This window comes from Danio rerio, chromosome 5 (assembly GCF_052040795.2).
Source record: "Danio rerio strain M-AB ecotype USA chromosome 5, GRCz13ab, whole genome shotgun sequence".
Classification (NCBI taxonomy): Eukaryota; Metazoa; Chordata; class Actinopteri; order Cypriniformes; family Danionidae; genus Danio; species Danio rerio.
Genome location: NC_141025.1, coordinates 74,637,285 through 74,654,959, shown reverse-complemented (window position 1 = coordinate 74,654,959; position 17,675 = coordinate 74,637,285). Strand labels below are relative to the sequence as shown.

At 33.4% G+C, this 17,675-nt stretch overlaps 1 protein-coding gene across 1 annotated transcript in view; it reads left to right on the top strand.

Annotated features, from left to right (window-relative positions):
- Nucleotides 1-862: 862 nt before the first annotated feature.
- mlxip (MLX interacting protein) overlaps nt 863-17,675 on the top strand; it is a 32,547-nt gene continuing 15,734 nt past the window's right edge. Inside the window, 8 exon segments of the mRNA NM_001317759.2 lie at nt 863-1,614; nt 9,082-9,188; nt 9,272-9,357; nt 9,828-9,917; nt 10,795-10,836; nt 11,811-12,057; nt 13,577-13,666; nt 14,696-14,790. Coding sequence (NP_001304688.1) covers nt 1,310-1,614; nt 9,082-9,188; nt 9,272-9,357; nt 9,828-9,917; nt 10,795-10,836; nt 11,811-12,057; nt 13,577-13,666; nt 14,696-14,790 — 1,062 coding nt within the window. The 5' untranslated portion in view covers nt 863-1,309.

Below are 17,675 nucleotides of genomic sequence, written 5' to 3'. Positions count from 1 at the left end.
AAGGTCTGACTTTACTTAGACAAAAGTCTTGGCACTTAACAGAAATAATGTCCAGTATAGAATATAAAGTCCTGCTGCAGTGGAGAAAGAATGAATATTGTGTCTGACTCCCATGAGCTTAGAGGACTGCATCCATACATCTCTGCAATGACTTGCATAGCTTATTAATAGTCATCTGGAACGGCAAAGAAAGTGTTCTTGCAGGACTCCCAGGGTTCAAGATTCTTTGGATTTATCTTCAATGCCTTCTCCATTTTTTCCAAGATATGCTCAATAATGCTCATTTCTGGTGACTGGGCTGGCCATTCCTGGAGCACCTTGACCTTCTTTGCTTTCAGGAACTTGGAGGCTGAAGTATTCGCCCTCTCCTGTGGTTTGTCATGTAATGGGCAGCACAAATGTCTTGATAGATTCAGGCTGTTAGTTTTTGTCATCCACTCTGCAGATCTCTCGCACATACCCATACTGAATATAATCCCAAACCATGATTTTTCCTTCAAACTTGACTGATTTCTGTGAGAATCTTGGGTCCATGCGGGTTCCAGTAGGTATTCTGCAGTATTTGTGATGATTGGGATGCAGCTCAACAGACGATTCAGCAGAATAATCTACCTTCTGCCACTTTTCCAAGGGATCAATTAGAAGTCGAGTTATTATTTGTTGCTCTTACAACTGGAATAGACCACAAGACTTTTATCAGGTAGTGTAGACATCACCTATATACTACATAACTGCAGGTTAACTGTATTTATAAATAATACGTTAACTTATTAGTTACTAGTTAAAGTAATTAGTAACTAATAATCTTTTCTAATGTTGACTGAATGCAATAACCTTTTATGCTTTTTTTAAGCTACTTTGAAACAATAATTATTGTGAAAAGTGATATACAATGAACTTGAATTTAACTGAATACATTTGAACCTGATAATTTGTCATGGGATATGAATAATGTCGGGCTTGCTGCCTGAGTCTGTCACTGGAAGATGTAGTTTTGACTGACTGGCACAGTTGCAACCCAAATATATAGTGTGCTCTCCACAACAGTGGGCGTCTCCCTCGAGCCATCCAATCAGAATCGAGTATGTCATCGCTACGCAACGCCCGTCTTGAGTTCACCAAATCCCTTGAAGTTACTAGTAGTTAGCATGCAGGCTAACGTGATGGGCTTGCGGACATTTAAATAGCTTATAAAACTAGACAAACTAACTTCGCAGGAATGGACGAAGGAATTGACGAAAAGTAAAGTAACACCCTCGGGTTTTTAACTGCAATACTTATAGTAAAAGTCGAAGCGCGTATTTTTAACATGGCTACTCGACAATACCGGAGGGCCACAATGATGATCAAGCAGGAGCAGGACGACGATTCCGACGCGGAGGAGTCCACGCTTTCTTTCAAGAAACCAGACGGTCGGGAACCTCAAATCATCCACAGCGGTCATTTTATGGTGTCTTCCCCTCATACCGATCACCCCCCGAAAAAAGGTTACGACTTCGACACTGTAAACAAACAAACCTGCCAGACGTATCACTTCGGGAAGACTAGCACGTCGCATCTGTCTATTGATGCTTCTCTGACGAAACTCTTTGAATGTATGACGCTTGCATACAGGTGGGTTTGGTTTTAAGCAACAAAATATAACTTAAAGATTTTTTGAGCGCTGGGTTTGGTAGTTGGACCACAGTTAATTTTAGTCGCTTTCAGTTTTGGTGAACTTGCAGAAACTGAGTAGAGACTCTGTTGGAGAAACTAGCGTATTTGTTTCCTTCATACAAACAGAAGATGAAAACATTCAAGTGTTTTTTGAGTTGTTGTGGTTTTTTTTATTAAGGTAAAGTTGGTTTTATATTTGTACATTCATACTTTTAAATATTCAGTCTGAAATAGCATGCAAGTCTGACTTAACAATACTAGCACTAATTATATGACTGTGAACAATCTTGTATTTTGATAGTTATTGGCTGCTAACATGATTTCCTTTTTTAGAATTAAGAAATAATACCTTGATGAAATTATAGGTTTAGGTTTAACTTTATTTGTCCCCGAGAGGAAATTTGTCTTGGGCATAAGAGGTGCTACAACATTGTCTAAACAGACAGTAAAAATAAATAAAACAAAACAATTAAGAACATACATTGTTTACAGAGTAAGACCGTATATAAATATAAATATATAAAACACCGAACCCAGTCAAGTGTTAGCGTACTGCAGGAGCAGTGTTATTGGTAGAGTTCAACAGTTTTATGGAGGTAGGAACAAACGAAAGCTTCAGTCTATTAGTTTTACACATTGGAATTCTCAGTCTTTTTCCTGATGGTAACAGTTGATATTCACTGAAAAGGGGATGTTTAGAATCAGTGCTAATACGTATTGCTCTTTTTATAGCCGCCTGTTCGTATAGAGTCTGGATGGGCTCATATTGTTTTATCCCTATAATTTTCATGGCTGTTTTTTGTATATGAACCAATTTATTTTTTTAACTGAACAGACAGGTTTCCAAACCAGACTGTGATTCCATAGCGAATAAGACTCTCAAACATAGCTCGGTAAAAAACAAGCAAGATATGGCTACCCACCCCATACAATCTCAGCCTTCTTAAAAAAATAAAGCCTCTGTTGTAGTTGTGTGCATAAACTCTCAATGTGTGTTCTCCAACAAAAAACACTGTCCATATAAAACCCCAGGTATTTGTAAGATGTGACTTGCTGTATCACTGTGTCTTTAATGATCACAGGCCTGTGTTCAGAAACACATTGCCCAACATAATAAGGTCCAAATGTGTGAATATAAAACCAACTTGACCTCATTACCAACATTAGCACTGTTTATTTGACTGTGAACATTGTTGTACTTTAATAGTTAATGCTAATTATGATTTCCCTATTTAGAATTGGCAAATAATGTTTTTCTGATGTTTTCATTTAGGAGGAAGTCCGAATGTCTGAATATAAAAATCAGCTATACCTCAGTATTTTGTTGGGCAATGGCTTTAGTAGTTGGACCACAGTAATTGTTCATATTAGTTGCTTATAACTTAAGCTAACTTGCAGAATCTGAGTAGAGTCTCTGTTGGAGAAACTAGCATATTTGTTTCCTTCATACACACAGAAGGTGAAAACATTCAGGTGTTTTTTGAGTTGTTGTTGGGTTTTGTTATTAAGGTAAAGTTGGTTTTATATTTGTACATTCATACTTTAAATATTCGGTCTGAAATAACATGCTAGTATGACATCGAAACAACACTAGCAGTTTTTATATGACTGTGAACAATCTTGTATTTTGATAGTTATTGGCTGCTGACATGATTTCTTTTTTTTAGAATTAAGAAATAATACCTTGATGAAATGATAAAGTCCAAATGTGTGAATATAAAACCAACTTGACCTCATTACCAACATTAGCACTGTTTATTTGACTGTGAACATTGTTGTACTTTGATAGTCATTGGCTGCTAAATATGATTTCCCTATTTAGAATTGGCAAATAATGTTTTTCTGATGTTTTCATTCAGGAGGAAGTCCGAATGTGTGAAAGTAAAAATTAGCTTTACCTCAGTATTTTATTCGGCAATGGCTTTAGTAGTGGGACCACAGTTAATGTTCTTATTAGTTGCTTATAACTTTAGCTAACTTACAGAATCTGAGTTGAGTGTTGGAGAAACTAGCATATTTGTTTCCTTCATACAGACAGAAGGTGAAAACATTCAGGTGTTTTTTGAGTTGTTGTGTGGTTTTGTTATTGAGGTAAAGTTTTTTTTTTTTTTGTACATTCATTCAGTGACAACTTGTGACATGCTCCCTATATTGTTTACCATGGTACTTTAAATATTCGGTCTGAAATAGCATACAAGTATGACTTCAAAACAACACTAGCACTATTTATTTGACTGTGTACAGTCTTGTTCTTTGATAGATATTGGCTGCTGACATGATTTCCCTGTTTAGAATTAGGAAACAATACTTTAATGAAATTATATAATTTAGGAGGAAATCCTGAATGTAAAACCAGTATTACCTCAATAGTTTATTGGGCGATGTTAGGGCCAATCGTAATCTGCGGACGTTTTTTGCTATTTCTGCTGCGTATTTTGGTAAAAGTCTGCGGATTTCCGCGGAATTATTTTGGCAGTATCATAAATAAAACCTTAATATATGAAATAAAAAATATCTATGTAACTTTTATTTAATGTTTAAAATGCAAATCCAATTAGATTCACTTTATTTGGTAAATAAAGCAAGTTTGTCATATAATATATCTAGTAAAAGACAGAAAATATGACTGTACAAACTGCATTGTACATAAATCAGATGAACATTTTCACATTAGTGAATAATATTACTGAAATTAATAAAAAAAAACTGAACAAATATAGATATACACACATTTACTAAAGTAAGTAAACAGAATTAATGATGGGCTAAAAAGCGATGGCTTTAGTAGTTGGACCACAGTTAATGTAAAAATTAGTTGCTTTTAAGTTTAGCTGTTTTGCAGAAATTGAGTGTCTGTTGGTAAATTAAATTATCATGTTTGTTTCCTTCATACAGATAGAAGATAAAAAAAAAACATTTAGGTGTTTTCTTGAGTTGTTGTGAGGTTTGTTTACATTTTGTTTGTCACCAAGTTAATGTTAACATGATTTCAGTTTAGCATTAGCAAAGAATAATTTAGTTAAATTCTATTATTAATGAGAATGTCAGAATCTGCGAATATAAAACTAACTTTACCTCTGCTGGAGGAACTAGCATATTTCTTTACCCAAGTCATACAGAAAGTAAAAATATTGAGGTGTTTTTTGAGATGTTCTAAGGTTTTGTTTTAGCCGACAGCTGTTTGTTTACATTTTGTTTGTCACAACATAAATGTTATGTTAATATCAGTGAGAATATGTAAGGCTGCATTTATTAAAAATTAAGTTGTTTAACAGACCGTAACATTATATAATTAAAGTAGGCAACAGTGTTTTGCCAGGAAGTGTAAAGTATTTCCTCTTACAAATACACAAGCATATCCTTTAAATCTAAGCTTTCAGTTGGTTGTAGTAGTTGTTGTGAATACAGAAATCTAATGTGATTAATATGTTACTCAGTGCAATTATAATTGAAATAAAAACGATTTTTTTAGCATATTTTAAATTTGAACAATTATTTAATGAAATATCAGAACTTTATTTAATTATGCTTTTCCACTGGTGGTTTAAACCACTAGGTTTTACCCGTTTTTCAGCAAAACAATAATAATATCAAATGTATTTTTATCACCTGTTATTTGAATAAGTTAATAATTTTATTAACAATTGTAAAATAAAAAGTATGTATTATTTTAGCCGACTGCTGTTTTGTTTGTCACAAGTGAAATTGACATTAATGTTACCTCTATTTAAGTGAGAACATGTAACGTTATGTTTATGAAAGGTTAATGTTTTTAAAAGATGTTACTTATTTAAAATTGATGTCAATGTTTTGTTAGGAAGGTGTAGAGTATTTCCTCTTCCAAATACACAAACACATCCTTTAAATCCAAGTCTTGCGATTGTAGTTGTTAATGTGTATGCAGAAATCTAATGTGATCTAATATATGATTCAGTGCAATTACTATTTGCCAAAATTACATTTCAGGGGTATTTTTACATTTTTTTTGAGACATATCAGAAGACTTTCTAATAATGCTTTAACACAGGTGATTCAAACCACTCAATTTGACCCATTTCTCAAAAAGACTTTTATTATGATCACCTATTATTTCAATAAGTTAATAATTTTATTAATAATTGTAAAAATATTGTAATTATTTTTCTTAGACATATCTGTTTTACTGAATGCCGATGAAACATTATTTCACCTATAATTTGACATTTTTTACAAAACATTTCATTAGACTATTTGCTTCAATGTGATGTTTGCATGTCTATGCATGTAGATTAGTTTTTAAAGCCCTAAAGTTATACACCACACTTACCTTTTTATCTTGAAAGATTGCAGTCTCCATTGTTTGTGACTTCATACTTTTTTCAGATTTTTCAATTGCATGTTGTTAATTTTAACACGAATGCCTGAAAAAGGATACTTCATATAACAGATGTTGAGACATATAAGTCAAATGTAGAGACATAAGATTGTGATCCATTATGTGGTAATCACTATTTGTACTTTTTCAGTATCACGTTAGAGTTTACACAGAACTGCTGTTGTACAGGAAAAAAAACTCCTCCAGGTCTTGAATAATTTGCTTTTCCAGCATACTGCATACTTGACTCCCTTCCAACAGTGACCGTGCACAAATATTGCAAAAGGTAAAAAGGTCAAGATGCTGATAAAGTCAAGCTTTAAAAAGTTCAGTTATTTAGTATATTTTTGGCTTAATTTAAATATGTCTAGTCAAATAACTCATTTGGGAATTAAAAATAATAAAAGATTTAAAAAAATTTTTAAGATTAATCTTTTGGTAGCACTTTGCAGATTCAGCAGCTGTATGTAAACTCCTCACTACTGTTGTAAAATAAGCATGTCTGGAGATCACCTTAAATACTCGTATCAGAAACTATGATTAATAATGAGTTGAAGAATGCAATTTAAATTCAGATGTCTTTTGTACACCACTTACGTTGTAAATTTCAACATTACCAACTCTTTTATTTGAAGCAAAATGTATTTGGTGGAAAAATGAATGCATGCTCGAAAGCATTAGTGGGGTGAATAACTACAATTCCAGCAAGCACCGTACATCATATAAATGATTTAAAAACATTGGAGAAATATAAAACTGTTGTATATGTAGAAGAAGCATCTTAATTTTGGTCTGTATTTATTTATTTAATTATTTAAATATGTATACAGATACTATTGTAGTGTATTATTGTAAAGGGCTCTGCAATTGATCGAAAATCTGATTTCGATTTTGGGTTCTAACGATTACGAAAAACCATTAATGGAGATAAACTATTATTGCATTATATACCGCCTCCTTTCCAGTTGTACCCATTTGATGCTCTTAATAGCGCGAAAGACCCCATGCTTATGTGGGTGTGGCGCGCAGATACAGTCAGAAGCATGCGGTCAGCATTTGGTCTCTTTCGCACATCTAAAGTCATCTTAACATGAGCGCTTTAATAGTAAAATAGGTGTCAAAACACGGCATTTAGTGATTATTTATATTTACCCTCATTTGTGAAATGAACAAATGAGTTGAGAATCAAAAGACACGTGAAACCATTAAAGCGACGGCGCACAATTCCTACTGCCGTCTGTTTTTATGCTTATTAATCAGAAAATCCCTCACTGCTCTTGACTGAAGGACTGCTGGAGCTAAAGTATTTTTCTTACAGTAAAAACGCTTAAAGCACAGTTTGTTTCATATTTTTTATTCTATTGTATTTATTTCTCTTACCTTTGCAGAGTGGAAAATAACTGTATATATGCAGTTGAAGTCAGAATTATTAGCCCTCCAGAATATTAGCAGCCCTTTTTCCCCCAATTTCTGTTTAATGGAAAGATTTTTTCAACTTATTCCTGAACAAAATAGTTTTAATCACTCATTTCTAATAACTGATTTCTTTTATATTTACTATGATGACAGTACATACTATTTTACTAGATATTTTTCAAAATTCAAGCATTCAGATTCAAAGTACAATTCAAAGGCTTAATTAGGGTAATTAGGCAAGTCATTGTATAACAGTAGTTTCTTCTGCTGACAACCAAAAATATATATTGCTTAAGCAAATATTTTTTACCTTAAAATAGGTTTCAAAATATTTAAACCTGCTTTTATTCTAGCCGAAATAAAACAAATAAGACTTTCTCCAGAAGAAAAAAATATTATAGGAAATACTGTGAAAAATTCCTTGCTCTGTTAAACATCATTTGGGAAATATTTATTTTTTAAAAAATTCTCAGGAGCGCTAATAATTTTGACTTCAACTGATAATCGTGATTACAATTATGACCAAAATAATCATGATTATGATTTTTCCCAAAATCGAGCAGCTCTAGTATTAGAGTAAACATTTTAGAGATTTGGGAGACATTGTTCATAATCTTTCACTGGATTGGTCTGTCACTACAGGGCTCTATTGGCGTGATTTGTTCACTGTGACTCTCTAATTGTTGAAATTTACCTTGCAGAATCATGTGTGTTTTAGGCTTGTGATGATTGTGATTAATTGCTGAAACTATTATATTATTAGTATTATCACAATATAGACCTAAGCTCCAAAACTGGTTATTTTAACAGGTTTAATTACAAAAATGTATTTCTCTTTTGTCTATACATGTTCAAAGTATATAAATGTTTTGACCAAATGAAATTGCACAAAGATTATAAAGTTTATAGTGAAATGTGATGATCTATCCTACAGAGGACATTTTACAATAAACTATCATTAGTAAATGTTAGTTAATGGATAAAGTCAACAGTGAGAGAAGGACAGATTTATTACAGCGACTATATTAATATAAGTAGAATAAAACAACAACAAAATTTTGTTTAGTTATTAACTCCCATTTAATAAAATGATTTCAACTCCTAATTAGATTCCAGCTTGAATAGTAAGTTCTTAGGCATTAACTAAGAAATTAACATCACCGAAGATTAATAAAAACATTTGTATTTTCTTTGTGAATTTTTGTTCAATTAACTAATTTTAACTATTGGAGTCTTAATGCAGTGTTAATGTACAATAGTGAAATAGTCACAGAATCTTCAGTCAGTATTTCAGCATGTATTAGACCAGATTAATGTGAAAATGTTCAAGTTTGATCTAATTGATCTAACCAAAAGCTAGTCAATTAAGCTAGTCGTTTGAACTCCAGTGCAAAAAAACAGTGTGAATATTCTTCAACAAGCACTTCTGCTTATTCACAACATTTCAAAGTACCCATGATATGTGATATTGTCGATGCTTGTTATCATGGTATATTGAATTACTGAATTTCTGTACATGTTTAGTGTGAGTTTATTTATTTTTTTTAACTTTAGACTGCGAGTTACATGAACAGAACAACTGAAATGCATAACACACGCATACTCCTTTATCTTGCGATTTAAAAAAGAACAAACATTTATTTTGTCTTCATAAGTGGAAGGTTAGTGTCACCGAAATGGAAGAACTTCAAGGGCCTCAAGCTGCTGTGGAGAGACAAGATTCGCCTCAACAATGCCATTTGGAGAGCCTGGTATATGCAATGTAAGAGCCTGCAGAAATATTCAGATATGATACAACACATTTAGTTTGTTTGTTTCTGTTTGTAATGCCTTTCTTTCCTGAAGATGTAGAAAAGAGACAGAACCCAGTTTGCCATTTTGTTACACCTTTGGATGGCAATATGGACTCAGGAGTGCATCGGCCAACAGAGGTGAGTCTGTGTGGCCTGTCATTTGACTTTGCTAGTATTTAACTGGTTTTGAATGGAAAAAGCATGTACAGTTGATTTTATATATATATTTTTTTTTATTTATATATTTCAAATATTTCCCAAATTATGTTTAACAGAGCAAGGAATTTTTCACAGTATTTCCTATAATATCTATTTTTTTTTCTAGAGAAAGTCTTATTTGTTTTATTTCATCTAGATTAAAAGCAGTTTTTAATTTTTGAAAAAACATTTTAAGGTCAATATTATTAGCCCCCTTAAGCAATATTTATTTTTTCGATTGTCTACAGAACAAACCACCGTTATACAATGACTTGCCTAATTATAACTTGCCTAATTAACCTAGTTAGGCCTTTAAATGTCACTTTAAGCTGAATACTAGTATCTTAAAAAATGTCTCTTAAAATATTATGTTATGTCATTGGTACAGTGTTTTTTTCCCTGCTTCCTAGGCAATAGCAACAGAAGGAAAGTACTGGAAAAGGAGAATTGAAATTGTTATCAGAGAATATCATAAATGGAGAACATATTTCAAGAAAAGAGTAAGTTGGAACCTAACTAATGTCACCAAGATGTTATTTATAAAATACTTTCCCACATATCTAATATTTCTAAACATTAAAGGAGACCTATTATGCAAAAATCACTTTTATAAGGTGTTTGTGTGCACTTAAGAATATAGTGCATCATTTTTGCATCCCTCTTTTTATGCAATTTTCACATTAAATTTAAAGCAGTATTATCTAAAAATCTTTAGTTGATGATGCTTAATTTTTTGAGTATCTTAGCAAATCCTTTGGTTTGTTGGTTGGTGTAACCTAATATTTTAAGCAGTTTTTGTTCACAAATTTAAGTTATTTCTACCATTAAAGGTCTGTTTACACAATTATAAAATCTTAAGCTCATTTTAATTGAAAATCTTTAGTTATGTTTAGTTTAGTATTCTTAAAAGGCAAAAGTCTTTGAATTTAACCAGCTTCTAATGGTGAAAGTGTATTAGTTTGAGAAAAACAGTCTGCTAAAACACTTTGATTGACATTCTCTCTTTGTACGTGTCATCAGAGGGAAAAAGGCCCGGCCCGTTAGTGCCCTTTCCCTCATTAGCATAGAAAGTTTGTCTTGATTTTGAATCTGCCACTATACTGACACACAGGCATTTGTAGCTCCACCCTCCTTTGAAAAGAGCACAGCCTCATTTAATTTAAAGCAACATCACCAAAATGACATAATTAGGATCAAAGCCTAAAAGGGGCATTTTCAAAGAGGTATAAAACATTATTAGTATGGTATTTTGAGCTGAAACTTTACACACATACTAGAGGCATCATATTTGTATTTTACATCTTGTAAGAAATGGCATATTGGGTCCCCTTTAATACATAATTTGATGTCATCACTAAAAAAACATTGAATTCATAGTTACAGAAGCACAAGGATGAAGACCTGTCCAGCCTTCTCAAGGTAATCCTAAAAGGACTTTTCTAGAATGTTTTCAACTATAGCTTTGAGTCAAATTTATTTTGTTTGTTTTATTTACTTGCTAATAAATGTATTTTATTTTAAAGAGTATGTGCATGCCATTTTACAATAATTTTGATAATAAAAGTAGTAATAATATTAACAATTTTGTATATATCTGCATTCAATATGACCATTAACCAGCATCAGACCATAGTCAAGCATATGTGTATGTATTTTTGTTGATATTTTAACTTCACAAGGGCTACATCAGTTTTACATTTTACATCCAAGTGGTTTGACTTACAAAAAAGTTTGCTAACCCCTGGTTTAAAGGGATAGTTCATTCAACAAAATTATTTAAAAAGTAGTTTACTTACCTTTGTTTTAAACACATATACATTTCTTTCTTCTTGCACAAAATAATATATTTTGAGGAGTCTTGGAAACCTGTAACCATTGACATTCATAGTATTCATATTTCCTACTATGGAAGTCAGTGGTTACAGGTTTTCAGCATTCTTCGAAATATCTTCTTTAGTGTTTAACAAAAGAATCTCTATAAAGCTTGAAACCACTTGAGGGTGAGTAAATATTTCATTTTCAATTTTGGGTGAACTATCCCTTTAACGTTTAGATCATAGGTCTCAAACTCAATTCATGGAGCGCAGCAGCTCTGCTTTGCTTCAACTTTAATCACACACCGCTGATCTAACTAATCAAGGTGTTTAAGACTACTTGAGACTATTAAGCTGGTGGTGGTGGTTGTAGATAAACTATGCAGAGCTGTGGCCCTCCAGGAATTGAGTTTGAGACTACTGGTTTAGATCAAAATGCTTTTCAAGATCTTTCACAAGAAGTGTAAGTTCAGCCAGTTCTGTTCTACGCTCAGATGCTTGAAGCTTGCATAGTGCTCTGCATGAGTCTAGAGTGTGTCTGTTGACCTGGCCTGCTTGTTGCATTTTGACCTCCTGAAGGGTGCGGAGGAACAGTTTTCACTGTTTGGGGAAGTGTGTCCAGACACCTGCCGTGTCCTCTTCTACCAGGACGAGGACATCAGCGCTGGAGGGCGTCGCAGGTCCCGCAGGAGCCGGGATTCACCTGTCCCAATGGAGATGGACTCGCTCTTTGACATGGACGTGCTCATGTCTGAATTTTCAGACACGCTCTTCTCCACACTGGCCTCTCATCAGCCTGTCGCGTGGCCCAATCCCAGGGAGATCGGTAAGATATTGAACACATTTATACTTACAGCAGGTAAAATTAGTGGTGAGCACGTCATGATTTTTCCTGGTAAATGTATTTCTAAATGAGCTTTTGACATGAAAATTGCACCAGATTTTGGTAAAAACAAAGAATCCGAACAAGTAAATAAATAAAAACCCAAAAATTCAGAGCAATTAGTTATGTGGTATATCAATGGATCACGTGTGCAGAGTTACTAAAGTTTGTCCTGCGCGCTTGCGTTTTTTTTTAGTTACTTCTTTGGTTTGGTGTGTTAATCTTATCGTTACTATTATTTAAAAGAAGGTAATGATTCGCACTCAATTTCTTCGTACTGTTTTTATTTTCACTTTTTCTTACATTTTACGGGTGATAACAGACAAACAGACGTTTCGGCACAAAGCCTTCGTCAGTGTGTATTAATGGATCGACACAACGGGAAGTTACTAAAATACTGACATGTTTAATATATTGTATAAAAGGCTTTTTTTTGGGGTAATGACAGCTTCAAGATGCCTCTTTTAGGGAGAATTGAGTTGCATGCACTGCTCAGGTGTGATTTGTCTTTTTCCAGACTTTAACAGAATCTAAAAATCTTACAGTTCTGTAATTCTCGTCTATCAACTCTAATGTTTACTTATTAATCTCCATTGGATTCGGGTCAGGGCATTGTCTAGGCCATTCTAGAGGCTTTACTTTCTTTTCTGAAACCAGTTGAAAGTTTGCTTGGCTATGTTTGGGATCATTGTCTTGGTAAAATGTCCACTCTGGTTTCATCTTTATCATCTGCTAATGTACAGTAGATGTTGGATTGAAGCAGCTAATATTCATTTACACTGACGAAGGGCACTGGTTTGCTGAATAATACTGGGTCCCACTTTATATTGTGGCCTTAACTAATAAGTACTTACACAGGAGTTAATAGTTTGTTACAATATACTTATTTTGTAAATACATGTATTTACTGTGTACTTATGCTGATTAAATACCTGTATATAATTACATCTGTAATTCACTTCTGTAATTACATTTGTAAATACACTGTTGACCATCCTTTACACCTTAACCCACCCTTAAACCTACCCACACCACCAAACCTGTTCATAACCCAACCCCTATCCCAACTCAAAAGCACCACAAGTGCTCTCAAATACATTATGAGCACAGTAAGTACATTGTATTTATTTTTTGATGCAAGTACATAGTAGTTAGGGACACTTAATATAAAGTGGGACCCAATACTGAGAAATTTCAGCTGCTGTCTGGGCTTTCCATGACTTTTTACACCTCCCTTTCTTCATGTGTTCAATACTTTTCTCCTGTGACATTTTATTTATTATTTATTAGTTTTGTTTTCTTTGTATCTATTGATAACTTTAGTTGTAATCGACATCTGGTGAACATTTAAAGTCAGCAGCAATTTTAGAAATATATTTAAGCAGAATAATTGTGACATTTCAGTACTTAATTTACTGCCGTATGTAAGATGAACTGTCTCCAAGCACTGCTGTCTTCTTAGCTCATGCAGGTAATGCGGATATGATCCAGCCGGGCCTCATTCCACTGCAGCCCAATCTGGACTTCATGGACACTTTTGAGCCTCTGCAAGGTGCAAGCACTGTTCATCTCCTTTTGGATTTGTGATTATTGAATGTGTTTATGAAATTTATATTTAATATAGAAAAACATTTTTAAAAATGAACTCTTGAGCAGTTTGGTTATGGTAGTAAAGCAGTCTGGTCAAAGCAAACTGCATCATAATGCATATTGGAGAATGCATTGTGTATAAAGGTCAATAAACTGGTTAATTCTGAGCAGGTACAGGACAGTTTTACTTCTATGCATGAACACATTTTGGTCAACTTTATAATGTTGCCTTTCGAAAGCAAAAGAAATAATTTGTTCAATTGAAGTGAATGTTTTGGAACAAAGCACATTATTGTGACACTGGATCACTGGATCTCATGTCTTAGTCCTATGTTGCACACATGTTAATGGTCAAAATTATAGATTTGTCCTACTGTAAATGTCAAACTACGTTTTTATTAATAATTTACATTGCTAAGAACTTAATTTGAATAATTTTAAAGATAATTTTCTTAGCATTTAGATTTTTGTAACTCTCAGATTCCATATAGTTAATAAACCATTTTGAGAAATGTAAACCAAAACTATGGTCCTAATGAATTTCCTGAATTACATTTTTAGTTTTCATAGCTCCCAGGTCCAAAAAGGTCCAAATATTGATATATAATGTGAGGGAAGCGGTTTTAACATTAAGATATGATTAAATTTCCTTTTGTTACAGTTATGAAATAGTTTGGCAACAAGCAGGAAATGTTCATGGGCCAATGACATGACCACAGTGAAATGGTCTATAGGCCAAATCTCAGCCAAATATTATCCTATATTAGCAAATTATAAATCAATAGAAAGCTTATTTATTCAGATCATTTTCTAAAAACTCTACTGACTAGATTTGTGGTCCAACATCACCATTTTAATGATTTGAAAATGCCTTGAATCACTTTAGTAAACTATTCTTTGTTGAAGTCTAACAGATTCACTGAAAGTAGTTGTAGATTGTATTCACTGAATCAAAAGCCTTTGTCACTTCTCTTTTTTTGTTTTAAACTAGATTTGTTTCACACCCTGCGTCCGCCAGTCTTTCCCTCCACTTCCCCCACTGCCCCATCAGTCACTCCCTTAACCAGCAGCAGCTCCCAAACACAGGTAACAGTCCTGACCACGCATGCACCAATCTGTAGATCTCTACCTTCTTCCTGTTTTGTGTAAATTCCCTGCTCTCCATCACAAAATGTCTTCATGATGAATCTGAAACTCAACAGAGTCAGGTAATGCATTAAATCATCAGAAATGAAGAATCATTGCAGTTTGCTTGCTTGCATGTAGAATTCAAATGCTTCAAAATATACATAAATAAATCCGAAATCAAGCAATTAATTCCAAGTTTTTTGAAGAGACGTAATCCCTTTTTTAATGAACAACTCATTTATTTAAAACGTCTGCTGCCATTTTGATTAAAAGGGGAAGAAAAAACTATTTCTAACTTATGTAAGAATATTTTGACGATAAAATGTGTATTTTTTGATGATATTAGACGTTTTTATTTAGGAAATATGAATGTTTTAAACCGTGCCATTTAGAGGAATTTTAGAGTTCTTATTATTGATCAAATTTAAACAACTTTTATGGCTTTACATCCCCAGGTGGAAGTAGAGAATAAAGAGAATAATTAGCGTAGCTGCTGTTCATAGTGTATAAAAACAAGATGCAAAAACCTGCGTGGAGCACATTCATTTATCATGCGAGAGTGTGTGTGAGCCTCGGACATTATCAGGAAGGCTATTCCAGAGTTGAGGAGCCATAAATAAGAAGGCTCGACCTCCTTTACTCAAATTTGCTGTTTGAGGTACTACGAGAAGCCCTGAGTTTTGAGATCTTAAAGAGTGGGTTGGATTGTAGCAAGACAGAAGGTTGGTTAGATAAACAGGAGCTCGATTATTTAAAGCTTTACAAGTAATATTTTAAAATCAATACGAAACTTAACAGGCAGCCGGTGTAAGGAGGATAAAATTGGGGTGGTATGATCATATTTTCTAGACCTGGTAAGAACTCTGACAGCTGCATTTTGTACTAGCTGAAGTTTATTAATAGAGGATGCTGGGCAGCCAGCAAACAGAGCGCTACAGTAATCCAGCCTAGAAGTCATAAAAGCATGGAGTAGCTTTTCTGCAAATATAGGTGGATGGAATCGTAGCTGTCTTCTGACTTACTACTTCTAAAATACTGGCTCTGTAATTTTGATATTAGTTGCTCCCAGTGCAGACAACCCAGCTGTTAAATGAATTGGTTGTTAGTAAGGTTTTGTTGTATAGCTGGCTGTATATTAAGCTGTATTATAATTTGTATAGTGGCTCTTAAAGGGCAAAAGAAATTGTTTTATTGGAGGAGATGGCAGAGAAGAAAGAGTTAGTCTATTTTTTATTTTGTTTAAGTAGTAGCATAACATTACAATAGAAACACAAAAGAAGAAAAAAAGGACAGGAAGGAGTCATTTATGGTCAGGTCAACAGGAAGTGCAGTCTTGCAACATATCCTCTAAAAGCTCTGAGTTCAGTGGTCACAGAGAGCATTTTGTTAACAAGAAGCTGGATGTTGTTGCATGGAGGTGCGAGGACAGATATTGTGATTTTGACTATTGTTTTAATAATGTGTACCTTTTTTGAGGCTCCTTTGGAATGATAATTATTGTGAAAAGGGCTATGCAATTTTTATTTTATTATAAATATACAAAATGAAAGATATAATATCTAGCCAGGATGTTAATGTGGAGTATAGAGTGCCAAATGCTTCTTTGACATCAAGAGAAGATAAGTATAGGGTTGAAACCGAGACCACAGAGGAAAAGGTGTGTAGCGGAGAGAACATGATGGTTAAGGGCAGAGTGATGATAAAAGGAGATGTTGGGGCTGGAGAAAGTTTATCAGGTCTTTGCTCATGTTGTGAACCCCAGGCAATTTCTAGACTCTAATGTCTTTCTAAAGCCCGCATAGTGAAACAACCTTAGAAAATAAATAAAAAAATAAAAACTGACTATAAAAAATTCTTCATTAAAGGATTAGAAAAAAGGAAAAACTAAAAAAGAGAATAATTTTGTTGTGTTTTATTTATTGCTTTTTAAGAATATGCATCATAAAATATTTTATTTTTTCAGAAATAGTATGTCAAGATTAAGTTTTTTTCTCCTTAAAACAAAAATCTTATTAAAGATTAAGTAAAATAATGATATAATTAATAATAATTTTTTTTTTTCAAAACATGATTCTTTTACTCCATTGCAGATCTCACTTAATTTTGACTTGTTACATTTGAAAATAAACAGTATTTTTTACTTATCATAAAAATTTCCTCCTAATTTTGAGAATATTTTGGTATTTGGAACAGAAATGTGACTCTGCTTTTTTTTTTCAGGATGATATTCTTGGGGTATTTTACAGTTTTAACCTAAAGAATGACCTGTCTGTCAGATGAGGAAGAGCTGGAGTCAGAGATTCAAATAAATAAATAAAGTTCACTGAAGATAGTTTGCTGTTTAATCGGCAGAAGTCAGCTTCAACACTCGCAATGAGTTCCTAGGCCGCTCTGCATACAATCACAAATCAATAACAATTATACTCTCACATGACGTCATTAACTGCATCATAAATATAGGTGTTCTAACCTAATTGGTTAAAACACAGATAGACTTAGTACATTTCCACGTTGCTCCGTATGTACAATTCTGAACAATATCTTAACCATATAAACGTCCGACATTCACTAGACTGTTTAGAGCTGACTCCAGGTCTGTGCAACGGATCCACAATTAAATAGAGCACACACACACTTAATGTACAATCTGTTTCTTACCCAAGGCTGAGTGTACTCTCAGCCTTCTTCATCAAAACTGAAAAACGGTATAATCTACATTCAGGCAGTTATATCCTTACTACACAAAGTTTATCTTGAATAAAAAGTAGAATCACTTTAAAAGAATTAACCGTAAAAATAGCAAAATCTCTTTAGACATTTTAGATGGTGTTAACTTAACAGAA